Below are 18,498 nucleotides of genomic sequence, written 5' to 3'. Positions count from 1 at the left end.
CATGCAATGTTACTTCTGAGGCCTACCTCCAAAAATCAATTTTGCTGCAGTTAGACTTTTCCTCTAGATCAGACATTTGTCACAGTTCAGTATCCATCCATCTTCTGCCTCTTTGGCCTTGTGAAGGTAACAAATGGAATTCTGTTTGGCTGCGTCTGGAAAAGATGAGCAGCGATTTGGGTTCTTTCATATCTGTAAGAAGAAGCTGAGCACTGGAATAATTGACCTGTCAAGAAGCAGGCAAGGTGTTCTCTAGAAGCCAGCAGCAAGGGAAATGAGAAAACGGTTTTAAAAATGTTATTTTTCAATGTGGTCTATTTAATAACTGCAGCAGTGTCAGACAAGTGGCTTAATTTATATCATGGTGCCAGCTTACAGAGTGATATTATCAGAGAGAGGAAGCAGAACTGTTATATACATATATGTGTATACACATACGAAAAGGAGCTAAACAAAATATTTTATGTTAGAATTTTCATTATTTCTTTCACACTTGCTGTAAAGATAGATGATTTTTTTTTTTTTTCAATTACATCCACTGTTTTAAATCTCTTTTGGAATAACTTTGTGGAGTAGTATTTATTCTGCATATTGTTTGTCACCACAAAAATATGATAGTTTGTAATGGAAGTCTCCTTAGTTTTTATCAGCTGCTGTCTGTCAATTCCTTCTTGCCTTAGTGCAGCTCTTAAAATAATATTTTCAGCTGCATTCGTCAGCTGCAATTTTAATTTTGCTTCAAACTTAACATATATCCTCCAAAAAAAAAAAAAAAAAAAGACACACACTGGTAGAATATTAACTAGAATATTCATGCAGTTTAAATGCAAAGACAAATGAATACACTATGTTTTTCTTTAAATTAGAGTACGGTATTCATTTCACATTTCTTTAGCATTTACTCTCCTCTCTCTCTCTCTCTCTCTGTGTTTCCAGGTATGTGTATATAAGAAATTATATTTCTGAATTCCCTTTGTGTTTGAGGATGAAAGTAAATGCATTTCAGCAAGTTGTTCCATTGTACCTAAAACCAAAAATGAGTTATACAGTGTTAAGCTTTGCCATTTTTATGATTATTATTTTCAAGTAAAATGTTGTTCTAATTAATATCACACACATATTTACTCATGGTTTTATTGTTATTGAATAACTTGAAGACTTTTAAAATGCTAATTTTTTTACTGTGTGGCAAATTATTTCACTTGCCATAAAATACACAATGCAACTATTAACTTCACCAATCTTATGCTTCGCACAATTGCAAGGAGTAGCCCAAGGCCACCTTTCCGTGCTTCACTTGAGCTGGCTAAGAGTCAAATTGCCCACAATAGAGCTCCATTTCTCCCCTCCAGTACACTGTTTCTCTGCATCATTCAAGGTCACAAGGACTCTACCAAGCACTATTTGCTTTGCAGCTGAACCAGCATCTTGAAAATGTAATTGTCAAAATGTGCAGCTTCACAGGACAGTAATACATGTATCATTTTTCCTCTAAAATATCTTTTTCTGATGTAATCTTGTACGGTCCCTTGTCCCCACCTCTGATACCCTAATTTTAAGTTGCATGGTTCCTGCAACAGGCTACTCCAGCTCTTCAGGGTTATCATGGAAAGGATTTGAGCTCAGCTTCTTAAGCCTCTGCCAGGTCAAGTGCTGAGGAACATCCGAAGCGGGAACGTAGCCAGTCTCAAAGAGGCCATGGGGAACAATAAGGAAATCTGGGTTGACTCAGGAAACTTGCATACTCCTGGTATCTGTGGCTGTGTTTAGTTGTGTTAAAGCTGCCAGACTTTTAATACAAAGATGACAGTGGCTCTTCACTTTTCCGAGAAACGTGGTCCAAAGATGTTCATGCAGTGAGGAATATCTGTTAAAGATAAGACTAAAGTCCTGTTGCCATAGACCTTAGCAGTGAAGGAGACCACTCTGGATAGGAATACTCTAGACCAGGGGACTGGAGTCAGGGAGCTGTGACACGCAACGCGAGATGCCCAAAACCAGAGAGCTATCTAGATTCTTAATCGGGGCAGAAGGGAGTGATAATATTTTAGGTTCTGGTGTGAGGTCTACTCTAAGTCTTCAAAATAAGCTTCCGTATTGCATAATAAATATTTTAAGATCATATTAAAGGTGATAACAAATATGTGGAAGGAAAATTCCGTAAGGAGTTATTAAACACAAAGACAATGCCCTGGAACAGAAAGTGTCTAAGTAGCAGACTTCTGTGAATTGGAAAATTGTCCTGGAGAGGTATCACTACATGCTCACGTTATTAGTTCACACTTTCCTGGCCTCTTTCTATTAGTTTTGTTGAAGACTGCATAGATGGACTGGGATAAATGGACTAGATGGATCCTAGGACCAGTTCAGTGCAGCTGTTATCAATAAGTGTTTTCCCCAGGGACTATACCTTAATATAATACCTCGACTTTGGTGACTTTGCTTGCCACTGTGGTGGAATTTCAACACGTGCCTAGAAGTAAGGGAGGGGAGAGGGGGACCACAAGAAGTTATAAGTGACTGAGGAGGGACATGCCACAGCCCTCTGACGTGGCAGCTATAGCTATGATGGGAGAGCCCCTGCGTGGAGATGGAGCAGATGCTCACAGAGGGGACTTTTCCGTAGCGGAGCTGCTGTGCCACTTCCCAAACAACTTGTCCTGAGCCAACAAAAGCACCCTGCTGCTGGTGTAGCTGCAAGAGGGGCTTTGCCAGCATAGCTCTGATCACGAACAGCTACGATTTTTTTACTTCTAGCCAGTGTAGCAGGGCTGGCAAGCAATTGTCTTGTAGATATGGCCTTGATATGCAGTGCCCAGTCAAACAGCTGTGAATGGTTGAACTGAACAGGACTCTGAAGAGAAAGCAATTTGCCTAGGGAAAAGAGGACATAAGTATATATCTGACCTAACTTAGCACCTCCCTTATTCACTGGCATTTGGTGTAAAGCCCTGAACATTTTAACCCTTTTCCACCTCGGAGTTGCAAGGTTTTATGTTTAAAACTCTTAAGTTAATGGCTTCCTGGAGAACAAATAGGACACAAAAAAAAAATCCTTACATGTCTGCTGCTCTCATTATTATTAGACAGTGTGAGGAAAGAAGAGTCAAAACACTTTTCAGGCCAGGTGAAGCAGCTTCACATTATGACTTAGTTGATGTATCCATAGCTATCCATACATATTATGGAAAACAGATGCAAGCATGAGAATAATGCCAATGCAAACTTAAGAAATGCTAAATATAAATAAAGGAGGAGTGATTTGTATTGATTCTCCATTGCCACAAATTCCACATTGTCATTCAGCGCTATGCTTCTCTTCAGAAAGGCATTTTTCAAAATTGTCAGTGCCTAACAAAATGTGCATACCTAGGCCTGCAGGGAGTGTGAACTTTGTATACTGTCTGCTTGCTCTTACACTGTTTCAGCAAAATTTGTGCTCTAGCAAATGGATTAATGTCTTGCTTCTCTTTGTCCCCTCTCCTTGGTGTAGCTCCAAGTGCCCCTCCTCAGTCTGTTACTGTCCTGACAGTTGGAAACCACAACAGCACAAGCATCAGCATCTCCTGGGATCCTCCCCCTCCAGATCACCAAAATGGAGTCATCCAGGAGTATAAGGTAGAACCCATATCTAATGGGAGGGTTGTGTGTTTAAGGGCAACAGCCTGCTTGAATTACAGAACAACAGTGCTGTTTATGGATTTAGATTCTGAGACCATTTACAGCTGCCCGTATAATTATACGGAGAAAGAGGACTGACTGCTTATGGATTTTTTTTTTTTCAGCAGTACTACTGTTATATTAAAAGCAGAAATACCATGAGCTAGATCTGGGAGAGCGCTGTAATTGCCAGCTTCTCTTTCTGGCTTTTCTCTGCTGTGGAACAAGAAGGTTTTTTCTTGTTGAGGGCTTCTGCACTCTCAAGACAGGCGGTGACATCCCTGTCTTAGAATGCCTTCAATCTGGCAGAAAACCTGACAGGAAAAATACCTCTTCTTTCCCCAGCAAAAATGCTAATCCTAACACTTCAAGGTCAAAGTCAAGGACTGTGGCTCTGGGAGAATACAAGACTTCTTCCAAGTACCATCTCTGTCAAGATTCACAACTTAAAGTGCTAGGTTGTTTGCTCTGAGGAACAGGGTGAACACCACTACTATATCCAGAGTTTGTTATATGAGAGTTGTCTGCACTGGTTGCATTTTCTCCTTCTTTGTTGCTGTGATGGCTCAAAGTATCCGCTCCTTATATATCATCTTAAATTTTGTTGTAGTCTACAATTCCCCACTAAGCTCCCTTTTGCACAAGTATATTTTCACAACATGGAAAAAGTGCAGCGTGTTATTGAGATGAAGGACTACGGACAAAATGACTAGGCAAGGTTCAGCATTGTCACAGGCTTGTGGTCATGGAACACACTGTTTGTTAAATAAATTTGCTGTGGCTGCCTTGTATACCTAGTGTGAAATTTTTAATCGAAATAGAGCAGGGCAGCTTTCTTGACAGTCCCACAAAGGGCAGAAGTGGTGGATGCAGCTTATTTCACACATAAAGATGTAATTTTTTTCCCTGCTGTATCTTGAGTGAACACAGCATCAAGAAGGGAGAAAGTGCTTGGCTTTTAAATCAACTAATGGTTCAACCTCTTCCAGCTTATCACTTGGTCAGAGGGATGCAGTAAATGCTCACAATATTTATGTTTAGCATAGCACTTCTTTTGTTTTGCTTTTAGTCAATATCAAGATTTATTAATCCCAGTATTTTATTGATCTCATTTTCATATCAATTAATAATTATCTTCTGGCTTAATTAATCTTGATACTGACTCCAGTATAAGTCAATATTAACCATGAAGGGCTTATAGGCAAATAAGTAAAGCACACTCCTAAACCACAAAATATGTAGATATGAAACAAAGTGGGCTGGTGGTTAATAAAGCCCATGTTCCAGGTGAGTGCTCAGACCTCTATCTAGGCTGTTTATAAAAACAGCTGGAGTCACTACCTATTACATCCCTTCTGTGTTAGATTAGGTGGCTGTCTGATTAGTGAGCTGGCTTCAGTGAATGTAGTGCAGAGAGTCTTAATATTTCCTTGAGTAGAAAATAACTGCTGAGGTTTCACAGTACATTTTCTAACAAATGGAATGTAGATCTGTTGATTCCACTTCAAGCATCAGAGTGCCTGTAAATTCATTTATGAATTAAATGCCTTTAATTAGGGGCATCTCATAGCTGCTGTCACCTAAGACCAGGACAGACAAGGAGTGAAACAATGAATGCAATAGTTTCTCACCCTAATGCATTCTGGCCTGCAAATAAGATCTACTTGAGCTTAGGAGAACAAGGGTTTCTTTTGCCCTCCAGATCTTCCTCAGTGTTTCACAGAAAAAAGGTAAGGTGTGATAAAACACTAGCAGGGTCAAAAATAAGCATAAGGAGAGCATTGCTGTTGCTTAGACACATCAGTTGGTTGCTGATAGTGGTTCCACCAATAGTACTTGCTTCTGCTATTGTAACTATGTAGTATACATGTGATATCTTTATGCATTGATTTTCTTGAGTGGTAGTCTTTAATAATACAGAAGCAGTATATGCAGATAACATTAACTGAAGAAGAATTCCTAAAAGGTCTTAGTTTTGAAAATTCTTGGGAAAAGCCTATGGAAAAATGCAAGAGGGAGATATAACACTGAAATCATAGACCGTTCCCATCATAAAATTCCAGTTGAGATTATAGAGTGTTCTTTCTGCTTAATTAGAGAGTAATTGAGTCAGGAACTGATATCTGGATTCCTGAACAACGTAAGTCATCACAAAAGCATCAGTAAAAAGTGAGTTTGTACTTATCCCATTTCAGAAATTTCACATATCCCTGTTGTGCAGTGAAAGGAAGTTGAAAAGAATTTTGAAAATTGTTTCTTCTTTAGTACTTTAAAGAGTGTTTCAACCTGTGCTTGTATTATTTGGTGTCCTTTTGCTATTCAGTGGGAAATTAAGAATGAAAAAAATGTAGGTTTTTTTAGGAAAGGTTTGGTGGTAATCATACTACTAAACAAGATTTCAATGAATATATAACCTTCTTTCTCACTTGGATGAGTCTGGTCTGTGCTTCTAAGAAGTGTAACCACAGAATTTGCACTCCATGGAGAGCCAGAGTCCAGAGAGGTGTTTTCAAGCAGTCTTTGCAGCTGGCCTGGTCCTATGTTGATCTGGGATAGCTTGCTGAGCTAAATCATCCCTGGACAGTAACGTTGTTAAGAAGTCCAAAATAAGTGATTGTCATGCAATACCTTGATATGTCATATCTATGTGCGATTGTTTATGAGTATGAAGAATTTCGTATTTTTTAACACATCAACTTTTGTCCCAGATCTGGTGCCTAGGTAATGAGACTCGATTTCATATCAACAAAACAGTAGATGCAGCCATTCGGTCTGTAGTAATAGGTGGCCTATATCCAGGTATTCAGTACCGCGTGGAAGTTGCTGCAAGCACCAGTGCAGGTGTGGGAGTAAAAAGTGAGCCACAACCCATAATAATTGGTAAGTGATTGTCTGTTTTGTTGTCTTGTTTTGCTTGTTTCGACTTTCAGAAATGCTTTCATAAATCACTTCTGGAAGCATAAAAATCCATGGAGCAAAAGACGGGATTTGAATAGAGCTAGTTAGTTAGCTTTTAACATCCCACTGCGTGCTGACATTGTATCTTCTCTTTGTGCAGAGTTTTCACAGCCAATGGAGGGAAATATGTTCCCGAGACATGTGAGAAAATGCAGATTATCTAGTGAAACTGATTTAATTTTTTTTTTAATGAATTTACCACTTCTGCAGGCTGACGGATTTATGGAACTGACAGCTCGAGCTCCCCTTTCCTCCTGTTCAGATGACTGTAATATTGCCTTACTCATACAGTTGGTGCCTAAGGCATATTTACAGTTGGTTTTCTGAACATTTGAAGACAGTGTTTCTCAGGTATCTCAAGCAGATGAGCTTCCTCTGTCAAAGAATAAGTGGCCTCTAGTCCAAATAGAGAGCAAAGGTAGTATTATCATCCCTGCCTTTGAAATGACTGTTTCTTAGTAGTGGTTTCCATGCTGAATTAACTTCCTGACCTGAGGGAAACAGAGGTTCTGTTTCTTCTGAAATTCTTCTCAAGTATAAAATATAAAGGCAGGAGCAATATGGGAAGGGTAAGAATAGGAGAAGTAACCATATTTAGCAAAACTGAACGGAGCTGTGAAGGGCAGCACCTCTTTTGAGTGCGTTTTACAGGAACTTTGTTGCTTTTAGCTGTATGATCTAATTTAGTTATCACTTAAATGGGCTTTTGTTTGTTTGTGGGTCTTTTCTTGTTATCAAATATTTTCTTTCTAGAAAATGTTGTTGACACAATGTCCCAAACATGGACTATTCTGTTAGTGTAGACCTTTAGAAAAGGCTGTCCCCTAAGCATTGCTTAAATGTTTAATGATATTCAGGTTTCCTATGCATCAAAACAGAACTTTGGATTACATCAGCTTTGAATATATTGTCACGGGAGAAGGAAATATAAGAGTGGAGGTGAAGGTAGCACTGGTTTTAGAAAAATGCAGCCACAGAAACGCCAAAGAAAAGAGGGGAAAAAAGTTTTCTAGAACTGACAGCAAGAAATTGATTTTTGAAAATGCAAGAAACCTGCCATCTAATAGGCCTGAATTTTGGACCTCTGTGTCAATAATTGATGTTGTGAGACTAGTCTGTCCTTGCGTTCACTTTGAGCAGGACTTCTTATTGCACTAGCGAGTCCATCTAGCTGGGCACTAAACACACTGGGCTTGTTCCAGCAAAACACTTAAGTGTGTTGCATTTTAAGCAAGTGAGTAGCCTTGTGTCACTTAACATGTTGTGAGTTAAACTTGCACAAAAGTGCTTTGCTGGATGATTCCCAGAATGCTTAGCCCTGCATCTGCGTACAGCCCTTCATCCTGACTTTTCCTTACAAAAAATGACTAGTAAAATCAAGAGTTAAATGTGGAGAGTTCTGTATTGTTGCAGGAAGGAGGAAAGGGATGTTAGGATGCAAATAAAGTACAAAAGAAAGAAAGAAGTTATTTGGTATTTAGAGACTTAGTTTTGCATTGTTAAATTTACAGTGATACTTATTTGTTCCTTAAATGATCCCAGAATGTCTGCTTCAACAACTCTGGTGGCATCTTTGCACATTTAAGAGTCCTTTGCATGAAACGTAAGGGTGACTCTTTTCTGTTGTGTTTCTGTTCTCGTTTCTGTTTTCCCCTTCGGGAGCCCAAAGCTGGATGTGGTTATTACTTGTATGGTCTGGATCTCCCTTTCCTTTAGGTCCCATTTTTCTATTTCTTATGAATTGCTGGCAGTTCTTTCTCAGACAATCAATTTGCTTGATAAAGGTAACAGTGTTTAAGTGATACCATTTCTGGAAAATTTAAGTTGGTACCACTCAATGTTTAACTGAGAATCAAGAACATAAAAGCAAATGAATTTTTTAGGTAAATTTAAAAAAAAAAAATACATGGATTAAAAATGAGTTAATGAATAAACCTCAAAACATCATCATGAGTGGGAAAACATTATTGAGTGATTGTATTATAATGGAGTCCTGTATGGCCTGGTGCTTACTTATACTATTTAACAGCTTGCAAACAGAATGAACAACTGCAGAAATGCTGAATTATGGAGAGAGCAGGTCAGTGATGCAGAAGAGTTAAGCCATGTTGCTAAACAGTACAACTTCCATTGTCATGGCATACGGAGTCCTGTGTATAAAAAGAAAGATGTTATTCTTAAATATAGGATATGTTCTTCTAAGAAGTTGTTTTTTTCTGAAAATAACTGATTTTAACAGTGGATAATCAACTACTGACTTCCCAGACCAGTTCTAGATAACAGACCCATGACAATCCAGAAAGTAAAACCAGGAGAATATGGAGCGGTAGGAAGTATAGTATTTCTTTAGTTAGAAATTGTGTCACTGTTAGAGGAGTCCTGTGCCCATACTTCAAGCAGGACATTGAAAAATTTTATGGAAGACTCAAAGAGAATCAAGAATAAAATTTTCATGATCACTATTGATATGCTGAAAAACTTCACTTGGAAAATGAGAAATAAAATTGGAGATAACAGCAATGTTGGTGAATGGTGTAGCTATTATTTCTCTTCATCAGTTGGCCTGTTCACTCTTACATTCTATCATTGGCATAATAATATGAGGAACAGCTGCAAACTTTCACAGTAATAGGTACAATCGAATCTGATGTGTCTAATTAATTTTTGGTCCGACAAATTAGTTTTGTTCTTCATTACTCTCCAATGGGAGGAAGACATTATATTTCATTATGTTTTTGTCTTCAGGAACAATGGAGCGTTACAGGTCGCATACTTCCCTTGTCTATGTTCTAATTAGTTGAACTGACAGCATTGTTACAGAAACACCTGCAGTATATGAAATAGTACGTGTACCTTGGATGACATATTTATTCCTTCTGCTTAAATATTATATAAAGAAATACAAAATTAATGCCGTTTGTTTCCCCAAACCCCAATGATTATATTAATTTTATCAAACATCAGTGGGTAACATTCATCTGTATCCATTTATTTTTCAGTCATCGAATTCACAAAGCATATGTTATTCTGACGTTCAAATGAATTATTACTTTTGCAGTTGTAATTGCTAGGCACTGAAGGGTAAGAGCAAACAGCCAGACTGCAGACTTTAGAAGGTAATTTGGAGACAGATTGCACCTTCCCCTAGAAGAGAGGGAGAGCGTAATGTCCACTGAAAGCTCTCCCCAGGATCTCTGCAGTTTGCTCTCACATCCTTCATTCTCAAAAGACTGGTTTCTGACCTTAGAGAAGAAAACAGGATCTTCAGACTTTTTGGAGGCTTTAGCGGGAAGCAGTTGTTCTTTTCTTGAGCCCAGGAGCTTCTGCTCCCAAAGCCAGTGTCTCTGAAGCGCTTCCCTGCCTGCTCTTCTCCACGGCAGCACGGCTGCCTCCGAAGCAGCACTGACACGACCTGTTTCCTCACTGTCCCGCTGCTTTTAGCTCTCCTCCAAAGGGCACAGAAATTAACTGAAAGTTAATGGCAATTAGAGCAACATCTACTCCCATGTTGATTTCTACTAGAAAATCAATTGTGTGCCTGGAAAGGCATGCCGTAGAGTGCCTCCCTCTATTAGTTTTACTCTCAGCACTTCCTCTTTCAGCATTGGGGTGCACCTATGGATTGGTTCCGTGGGCAGAGAAAAAGGGGAAAATCCAATAAAGGAGCCACCACTGCCTCCCTTCTTTTCCTTGTCACAGGTGCTCAATGAGTTTTATTCTCTTACTGCGTCAGGACTGGAAACCATCAGGCCTTTGGCAGTGGCAAGACAAAATAGGAAATGATGGGAAAGGACAGCTGCAGCTACCCGGCCCTGATGCTAGTAAAGCTTACCAGCATGGCCAGTATAGACTGGCACATGATGCCAGTACTGGTGTACTGCCTTTTTGTACATCAGCAGGCATAGGCTGTCAGCATCCTTCTGTGGGACCTATTTTGTTTGCGGGAAGCCTGTTTTGTTTGTTGCACAGAACTACTGAAAGCCAGCCAAGCTCTCGCACAGTTTCAACAGTCTGTTTGCAAAAGCAGACGGTCATCATTACTAAATATTGACATGGTGCTGAAAGACAGAAAGCTTAATAAAATCACCGAGATCATTAACAGTGTGATAGCAACGGAAAGCAGTGCATCGCACGTCTTCCTGAGTAACTCAGTCCGCCTCCGAACACAAATTAGGGCCTGAAGCTGCGCCTTGGCTGGGGCGGCGCTGGGGCAGAGCCGGTGCCCGCGGTCGACGGGCGAGCCGGGGCAGGGCAGGCGCGCTCAGCCCGCCGGGCCCTCTGGGAGGGATCCTCATTCGCAACTTGGCTGCTGTAAACTCTGGGTCTCCTGCAAAGAGGTGTCCGTGGAAATAAAACTGGAAGTGTCAGACTTCTCCCATCGGCTTTGGCCAAAGACCTCATTTGTTTGCTTTAGGCTGAAGCCACTGTGCTGACACAGGGGCTGTTCTTTTGAAAGAAGTGAGCGGTAAATTTAACAGTTGTTGAATTATAGAAGAGGAATACGTACGTTTTCACGGCAAGGCATAATGCTACAATACTTTTAATAATTTCCTCTTGAATGACCATTTCAGTGTTTTATCGCCATATTCTACTACCTTTACATGTGTGAGATAGACTGTCAAAACTGAGAATCATAGTATTTGCATCTTTTTTGTCTCAGCAGAGTAGCTACTCTTGCAGCTCTTCAGCATGCATACAGGCATCTGATAATACTGCATAAACATTTCAAGGATTGAGGTATATAAAGGCTTTTACTGGAGATGATGGATAATTCTTTCACCATTTTCAAAACTGCAGATGTGGGCAGTTTATATCAAATGTACATATAATCAATATTCATATTTTTTGCAGAAAAATATGTTCCGCGTTTCCTAATTTTAAAACTAACCATTTTTGACAAGGGAAGGTTTGAATTAGAAAAGTGCTGGCCCTAAAATTGTATGCTTTAGCATTTCCTGAATTTCCATTCACATTTTTTATGAGCACTTGTTTTCAAACCAGACACCAAGTTTTTTTCTTTTAGAAAAGTTCCCTGTTTGAGAAAGGGGGGAAAAAGCCAATGGGAGCATCTACTGAAATTTACAGTTTTCTAATTGTCCTGGTTTCGGCTGGGATAGAGTTAATTTTCTTCCTAGCAGCAGGCATAGTGCTGTGTTTTGGATTTAGTAGGAGAAGAATGCTGATAACACGCTGATGTTTTTAGTTGTTGCTGAGTACTGCTTATGCTAGCCAAGGACTTTTTCAGCTTCCCATGCTCTGCCAGGCACACAAGAAACTGGGACGGGGCACAGCCAGAATAGTTGATCCAAACTGACCAAAGGGCTATTCCATACCATGTGACGTCATGATCAGTATAGAAACTGGGGGCGGGGGGGGGTGGCCAGGGAGCAGCGATCGCTGCTCGGGAACTGTCTGGGTATCGGTCAGCAGGTGGTGAGCAATTGCATTGTGCATCACTTGCTTCGTGTATCATTATTATTATTATCATTATTATACTGTTACTATTAGCATTACTATTTTACTTTATTTCAATTATTAAACTGTTCTTATCTCAACCCAGGAGTGTTTCTCACTCTTACTCCTCCGATTCTCTCCCCCATCCCATCGGGGTAGGGGGAGTGAGTGAGCGGCTGCATGGTGCTTAGTTGCTGGCTGGGGCTAAACCACGACACTAATGTAATATACACAATTTAAGATCCTATATAGTAATTTTTTATACATGTCACACTAATTGGTATTCCACATCATAATTATTTCTTACAGGTTGATGTTAAGAATTTTTCATGCCTATTCTAGGCGTAAAAAATAGCATCTGTTGCTGTGATTCTTCAGAGCTTACAGTTAACTACATGATTTTCTGCTTTGTGTCAAAGCTGGTGCATTTAGGATTTGTATGGATTGTTTTCCCCATGAAATAATTGCTGGAAATTCATCTTTGCCCCAGTTGAAAATACATATATTTTATTTTTTGTTTTAAATTTGGAAACATTAGCATGCAGCAAAAACAAATGACTTAAGATTTTTTGGCATGCTGACAACGATGAGAGAAGGAACTGTCTTTTGATGTTGTAGTATATTTTGTATTTGGATTTCTCAGTGGGAAAAAGCTATTTATTGATTGCTTGATTTTTTTTTTTTTTGACTGGTTTGCTATGATCCATTTTCTCATTGTTGTATTCTGCCTGTAATTATGTAAAAACAAACCAACAAATTTGTATATTTTTTAAAAAAAGGCTCTGGACTGTCATCTGTTAGATTACTTGGGAGAGTGCTATAGAGCTTATATTTTCAAATATATGTTTGCAAAAGTGCAATGGATTATGGACTTACTTTCTAAAACCACTGGTTTTCAGTTGTGCATTGGTATTCATTAAAGCTCTCCTACTGTGGATAATTCTTTTGAGGTGTATTACTAGGTTTTTTAATTGTCATTTGCAGTACTTAGTTCCTGTTTGTATTACAGAATCCATAATAACAATGTTCTGTCGAATTTCTTTTGTGCAGGAGGTCGTAACGAAGTTGTCATCACTGAAAATAACAACAGCATAACTGAGCAAATCACTGATGTTGTCAAACAGCCTGCCTTTATAGCTGGCATCGGTGGTGCATGTTGGGTAATTCTGATGGGTTTCAGCATTTGGCTGTACTGGCGCAGAAAGAAGAGGAAGGGGCTCAGCAATTACGCTGGTAAGAACAGTAACTATTTATTACCACCTCATCAGGTTCTATCATGAAGAGAACAGGTGCTGTTAAACCTACTTAAAAATATGTTGAACTCACAGCAAAGGTGGCCTGGGTGAATTTTGTATGCTTGTTTTAAATGTCTGTTGTGAAAATGCTGGTGTATGACAAGCTTTAAATGCATTGCTCAGTACCACATTTCATCATTATCATAAGACAGTCTTTATTTTTACATCTCCAGCACATCTAGCATAAAAAAGTACAAAGAGGATTAACCGTACCTCTTGCTTCTTGCTCAGAAGGCACTCTGTTGGCGGTCCGGCTCCGTTTATGTGCTCCAATGTGAATTAGACTAGACTCTTACAAGGAAGGTTACAAAGAGTATTTGGTCTTCTCCTTCTTCATTCCCATGCATTTCCATGTGTCTGAAGCCACATTAGAAGTGCATGGGAAATGAACAGAGGTACTTAATCAGTGACTCCATACCTGTAGCTGGAGGAGAAGAGAGTGATGTATTAGACAGAGAACTGCTGTCAGAATTTACCTATGGCAGGAGCTGTAAAAAGTTTTGTCTTGGAGGTAGAGCACCTTGGAATGCCCTCACAGTGTGATCCCTCTTGCACCAAATGTGTTGCTCCAGTTACAAATTAGTTTTTGAAAACTGCATTTGGAAAAATAAATACATTTGCCAAAGGAAAATATTTTCTTCTTCACCCAATCTGTTTTCTGTATTATTCTGTGCTTCAGGTTTCTTACGGATTTTTAGGAAGTCAGGTGAATTACCATAAAATAGGTCACTCTGAAGCCTAATTTAACACAAAAAAGCTGTTCTTCAAATATTGGGGTACGTTCTTTTGTAGGGCTTATTAACATTTAAAAAGAGAAAACACTTCCTTTTTGAGCAAGAGTTGCACAGTTGAGGACACAGCATATTTAATGTTGACCTTATACTACACTAAAGTTACACTAGTACTCTTCTGTTTACGAGTTATCACATGTGAACCTGAGAACACAGGTTCCCTAAGTGGCTGAGCACCTCTAACAACTTGCCAAAAACCAACGTTCATTCCCTGCTCGTAGCCAAAGAGTCTTACGCCTCCTCACCTTGGCGTTAGCCATCCTCATACTCCCCAATGTCCTGACTGGGCTCCCTACATCAGAAGGAAACTATTCTGTTGTTTTTCAACCCTTCCTGCTGGATTAGTTTTCCACTGGCTTAGTGAAACAAGGCATCCCAAGAAGAAATCAGACGAGCAGTGGAAGCAGAGGGAGGAGGGACCCTTTCAGTGGCTCTTGGACTGACTCAGTTTCTGTGGAACCTCACTTTGCCTCACCATGTGGCCTGTATCATTCATAGGTTATGCTTTTTGCTGAGGTGTTTTCTTCTTTCCTTTAACAGCAATGACTTTTACTCTCTGAGAGGTGGGGTGGTGTTAATTGAGAAACCAATATATATCACACACACCTACACAGGTGTTTATATGAAATACCAGCCTACATCCCAAGATTTTTCATATTAAGAGACAGCTGTACTGTTATTCCTCTTAGGAAACAGTCCTATACGTAAACTTTGCACATAAGCTAAGACTACTCTTTTTTTAAAAAGCAGAATAATTAGCCCTGTATGTAAGTTGGAATGTTGGGGAGGGGAGATTGAGAGCAAAGTCTTTTATAACTTAAAATGCACAGCTGTAAATAATTATAATAGTCATTATAAACAGTGTGTCTCCTGCAACTCATTCCTTCTCATGATGTTTGCTGCATCTAAGTGTAATGTGAACATTGCATTATGACACAGAATTGCCATCATCATAATTATGAAATAGTGTATGCTTTCAGCAAGGAAAGTTCATAAGAGATCATGCTTCAAAACTCATCCTAATGTTTACAATTTGGAGAACAGCATGTCCACACAGAAAGTCTTCAAATGTGACTGTCGAAATTCACTGCTCACCTTTCCAACCACCATTTCTCATTGGCTGCTGGCTGGTTAGTGCTTTAAGCTCAACTGTTATGTCCTGCTTATGATATTCAACCACAACTGAGTAAATTCCAGAGGAAACTCGTGCCCTGCAATTAGCGCTTATTATCAGGGTGTGTAACTCACAATGTGTTTGCTTTCTTGTTTTGCAGTTCAGTCCTTCACCTTCACCCCTGCAGGTACTGTCCATTAGTCTGTCTCTTACCTCACCAGCACGTCATTGCAAACATTAGCTAAGTGTTTATGAACATGTGAGATATGCAGAATGAAAACCAAATATAAGGAGAAATACTTCTGCTGCCTATCTGTGATAAAAATGTAGCATTCGTTCTCCTAGTGATTCCAGGGGGACATAAAATCTACCACCCTCATTGTCTCTGTCATTATAAATCTGCATACTTCTTACTCATCTAACTCCTTGAAATAATGCAGTCTTGAAAGTAATTTGCAGGACAAGATGCTTGAACTAACTTAACATAAACAAGCATTAGTCATATGTAACTGAATTTTTATTTTAAAGCTCAAAAAAATTTTCTCAAACATTTTTGAAGATCTAACTGGCAAATGGAACTTTCTTCCACTTTAGCTGTTAGTTGCGTATACATTGGCCTTACTGTGAGGCGTTCAGGTCTTCAAGCAATCTAGTGATTAACCTATGCATGCATTGCCTTCACAGGGTTTTTGGAATTGAAGCATTTTCTTTTTTCTGCCCACCCAATTCAAAGCTGATAGCCTAGTTTTCATATCTTTAATAAACATAGCATACAGCAGACCATTATCATAAGCATGACTAAAGATATGTGAAGAATAAACGAAGTGTGGCTGAAACAGCAGGTTGCAAACAGCTTAGTCAACATATGGATAGCCAGGAAAAATAGAGTATGCAATTAATAGTAATAATTAATACAAGTAATTAGCTTCTGCTCTCATACCTAAGCTCGAGATTCAAAAACTCAAAAATAATTATACCTCAGTGTTACAGTGTAAAAGGCTGAAAAATCTCAGCATTTTCCAGCAGAAGGCTGTAGAGTTTTCTGCGTGTAGCTTGGCCTCTCAGTTGCACTTACCAAAGCTGTCTCTTCTTCTGTCCCCTCTGCCATCCGTGTGATAGAGGCCAGTCTTCCTACCGCACGGCTGAACAGGTCCTCGTGCCCAGCTAGCTGCTTTCTCGTTCTTGCTTATCTTCAGCCAAGGCTTGAGTGTTTAGCTTAGCAGGAAAGAGCAGATGACTGTCGAGGCAGATGAGCAAAGGTGGTGGTGGTGTCTGCCCCAGGCGCCTGTGACATTGTGAGGGAGAAGCGTCCTCGTGGAGAAGCTCTGGGGGCTCAGGAATTGCTCCTCTGGCTTCTGGGCAGGTTTGTTCAAGTTAGTGTAAGTTGTGGCACAACACATCCTACCCTAAACGCTTTACTTGCTTTTCTTTGAGACACAACACAGGGTTTTTTCCAAAATGTAATAATGCATCTTTGCATTTGGTTCGTATGATTATGCCACTGTCAGCAGTCTGTAACTGTGGTGAGTTTTTATCACTGCCTTTGTACCATACATTGGCATGACACAGGGCTGTGCTGGAACCACAGTGACTGTGCATGATTCAGTGCAGTTGATTCACATGTGTTGGGCAACTAGGATATGTCAGAGGCACTGCCAAAAACTTGCTTTTTTAAAAATAGCTTTGACATCTCATGGATTTATGGAACTGTAACAGCACATAGTTCTATTTCCTGGCTGATAGAGTCACTTCTGGAGGCACTGAGAACCTAAGTCATCCAGTAGTCAAGTCCAAAAAAAATATCATTCATTTAAAAAAAAGTGTTGTTCTTATGAAAGAACAAAGTCCATGTTTTTTATCTTTATGCCCAGAGTTCCCTAAGAAACATCTTTGGTTCCCTAATAGATGAATTTGCCATTGGTAATATCATTTGGAGAAACATATCTATGCTTGTGGAGGTTTGATTACACTCACAGCTGTATGTTGTTCCCTTCAAAGTTATGATTCATAAACAGTTTGGTTTCAGATCTAAATATTCAGACAGTGGTATGTAGGCTTCAGAATCTCATCAGAGACAGCTGTCAATAAAGTTTTACTAAAGATTAATTTATCCTAATATACTCAGATTTTAGAAGGTGCACACTTTTTGTTCAGACATCTGCTTTAATTTTTTCCTTCAGAAATTTGGAGAACATGCAGATTTGTCTGCATAAGAAAGAGAATTGAATGTATTAGTGGAACATTCATTACTTACTCTATTTCAGACACAAATCAATAGCCTATCTTTTCAGTTATTTCTGATGTAAATGCTTTTTGTTTTGTTTTTCTTCAGTTGTATTTGCATATATGTAGAACTTAAAGCACTAAAAATAATTGTTTAAAAGTCTGGATTCTACAGTTACATAACTACTTGCAAAAAATGTTCTTTCAGGTCATTTTCAGATTATGGGTCATTCACTGGGACTATTTGTTATTTGTATTCTGTTATTAGGCTCCTAAGATGTATAATTTCTGCTGTGTGACTAAACTACTGTAACACTCTGTAGGAGGAGAGCAAGCAGCAAATGTCACACAATTGGTAAAGATTTGTGCCAGAGAAGAATAATTGATTGAGTTAAATTCATTAAGCTTTCTGTCTTTGTGAACATTTTCATAAGCACTGATTGATTGCTCAGATGGTCACAAATATAGTGACATTGAAAGTCATAGCTAAATCTTTTTACTTTTTTTACAGTTGAACTGACTCCAGTAGTTACTGAGTCACACTTCTGTACATCACTATTCCTCCACTTCCCTTTCCCCCATCATGACTCACCAGGCATTGATTCGCAGTAATATCAGTACTAAAAAACATATGATTTTTGACTATGTTTGTTAGATTACTACTAGTAAGTAGGAGTGTCATCATCTGCAGCTCTACAAGAAGTATACATTTTGAGACCATGACATACTATCAGCAAAACCAAATCTGGCACAGAGACACTAAATACAGATGTTACCCATTTTCAGTCATCTGTTCTGTGATATAAAGGATGGACTGGTCTTACTTTTGTGAGTTTCTGTAAAAGCTAAAGTATTGCTGCACTGTTCTTTTTGTATTTTTATGGTTATCCTTTACTCAGCTTGCCTGGATATAAACACGCACTGTGGGTTTCTACACGATACAAGAAAAGATATGTGGCACAAAAGAGATATCTGACCACTTCTTGTATAACAGATGAATTGT

At 39.1% G+C, this 18,498-nt stretch overlaps 1 protein-coding gene across 1 annotated transcript in view; it reads left to right on the top strand.

The window, feature by feature from the left end:
• The window catches only part of ROBO2 (roundabout guidance receptor 2), a 444,176-nt gene that overhangs the window by 363,317 nt on the left and 62,361 nt on the right, over positions 1–18,498 (top strand). The window contains exons 16-19 of the mRNA XM_075712688.1: positions 3,494–3,618; positions 6,369–6,540; positions 13,123–13,305; positions 15,433–15,459. Coding sequence (XP_075568803.1) covers positions 3,494–3,618; positions 6,369–6,540; positions 13,123–13,305; positions 15,433–15,459 — 507 coding nt within the window. The remainder of the gene's footprint in view (positions 1–3,493; positions 3,619–6,368; positions 6,541–13,122; positions 13,306–15,432; positions 15,460–18,498) is intronic.

Source organism: Pelecanus crispus, chromosome 1 (assembly GCF_030463565.1).
Source record: "Pelecanus crispus isolate bPelCri1 chromosome 1, bPelCri1.pri, whole genome shotgun sequence".
NCBI lineage: Eukaryota > Metazoa > Chordata > Aves > Pelecaniformes > Pelecanidae > Pelecanus > Pelecanus crispus.
Note: the sequence above shows the minus strand (reverse complement) of the source record. Positions and strands in the feature narration are given on the sequence as shown.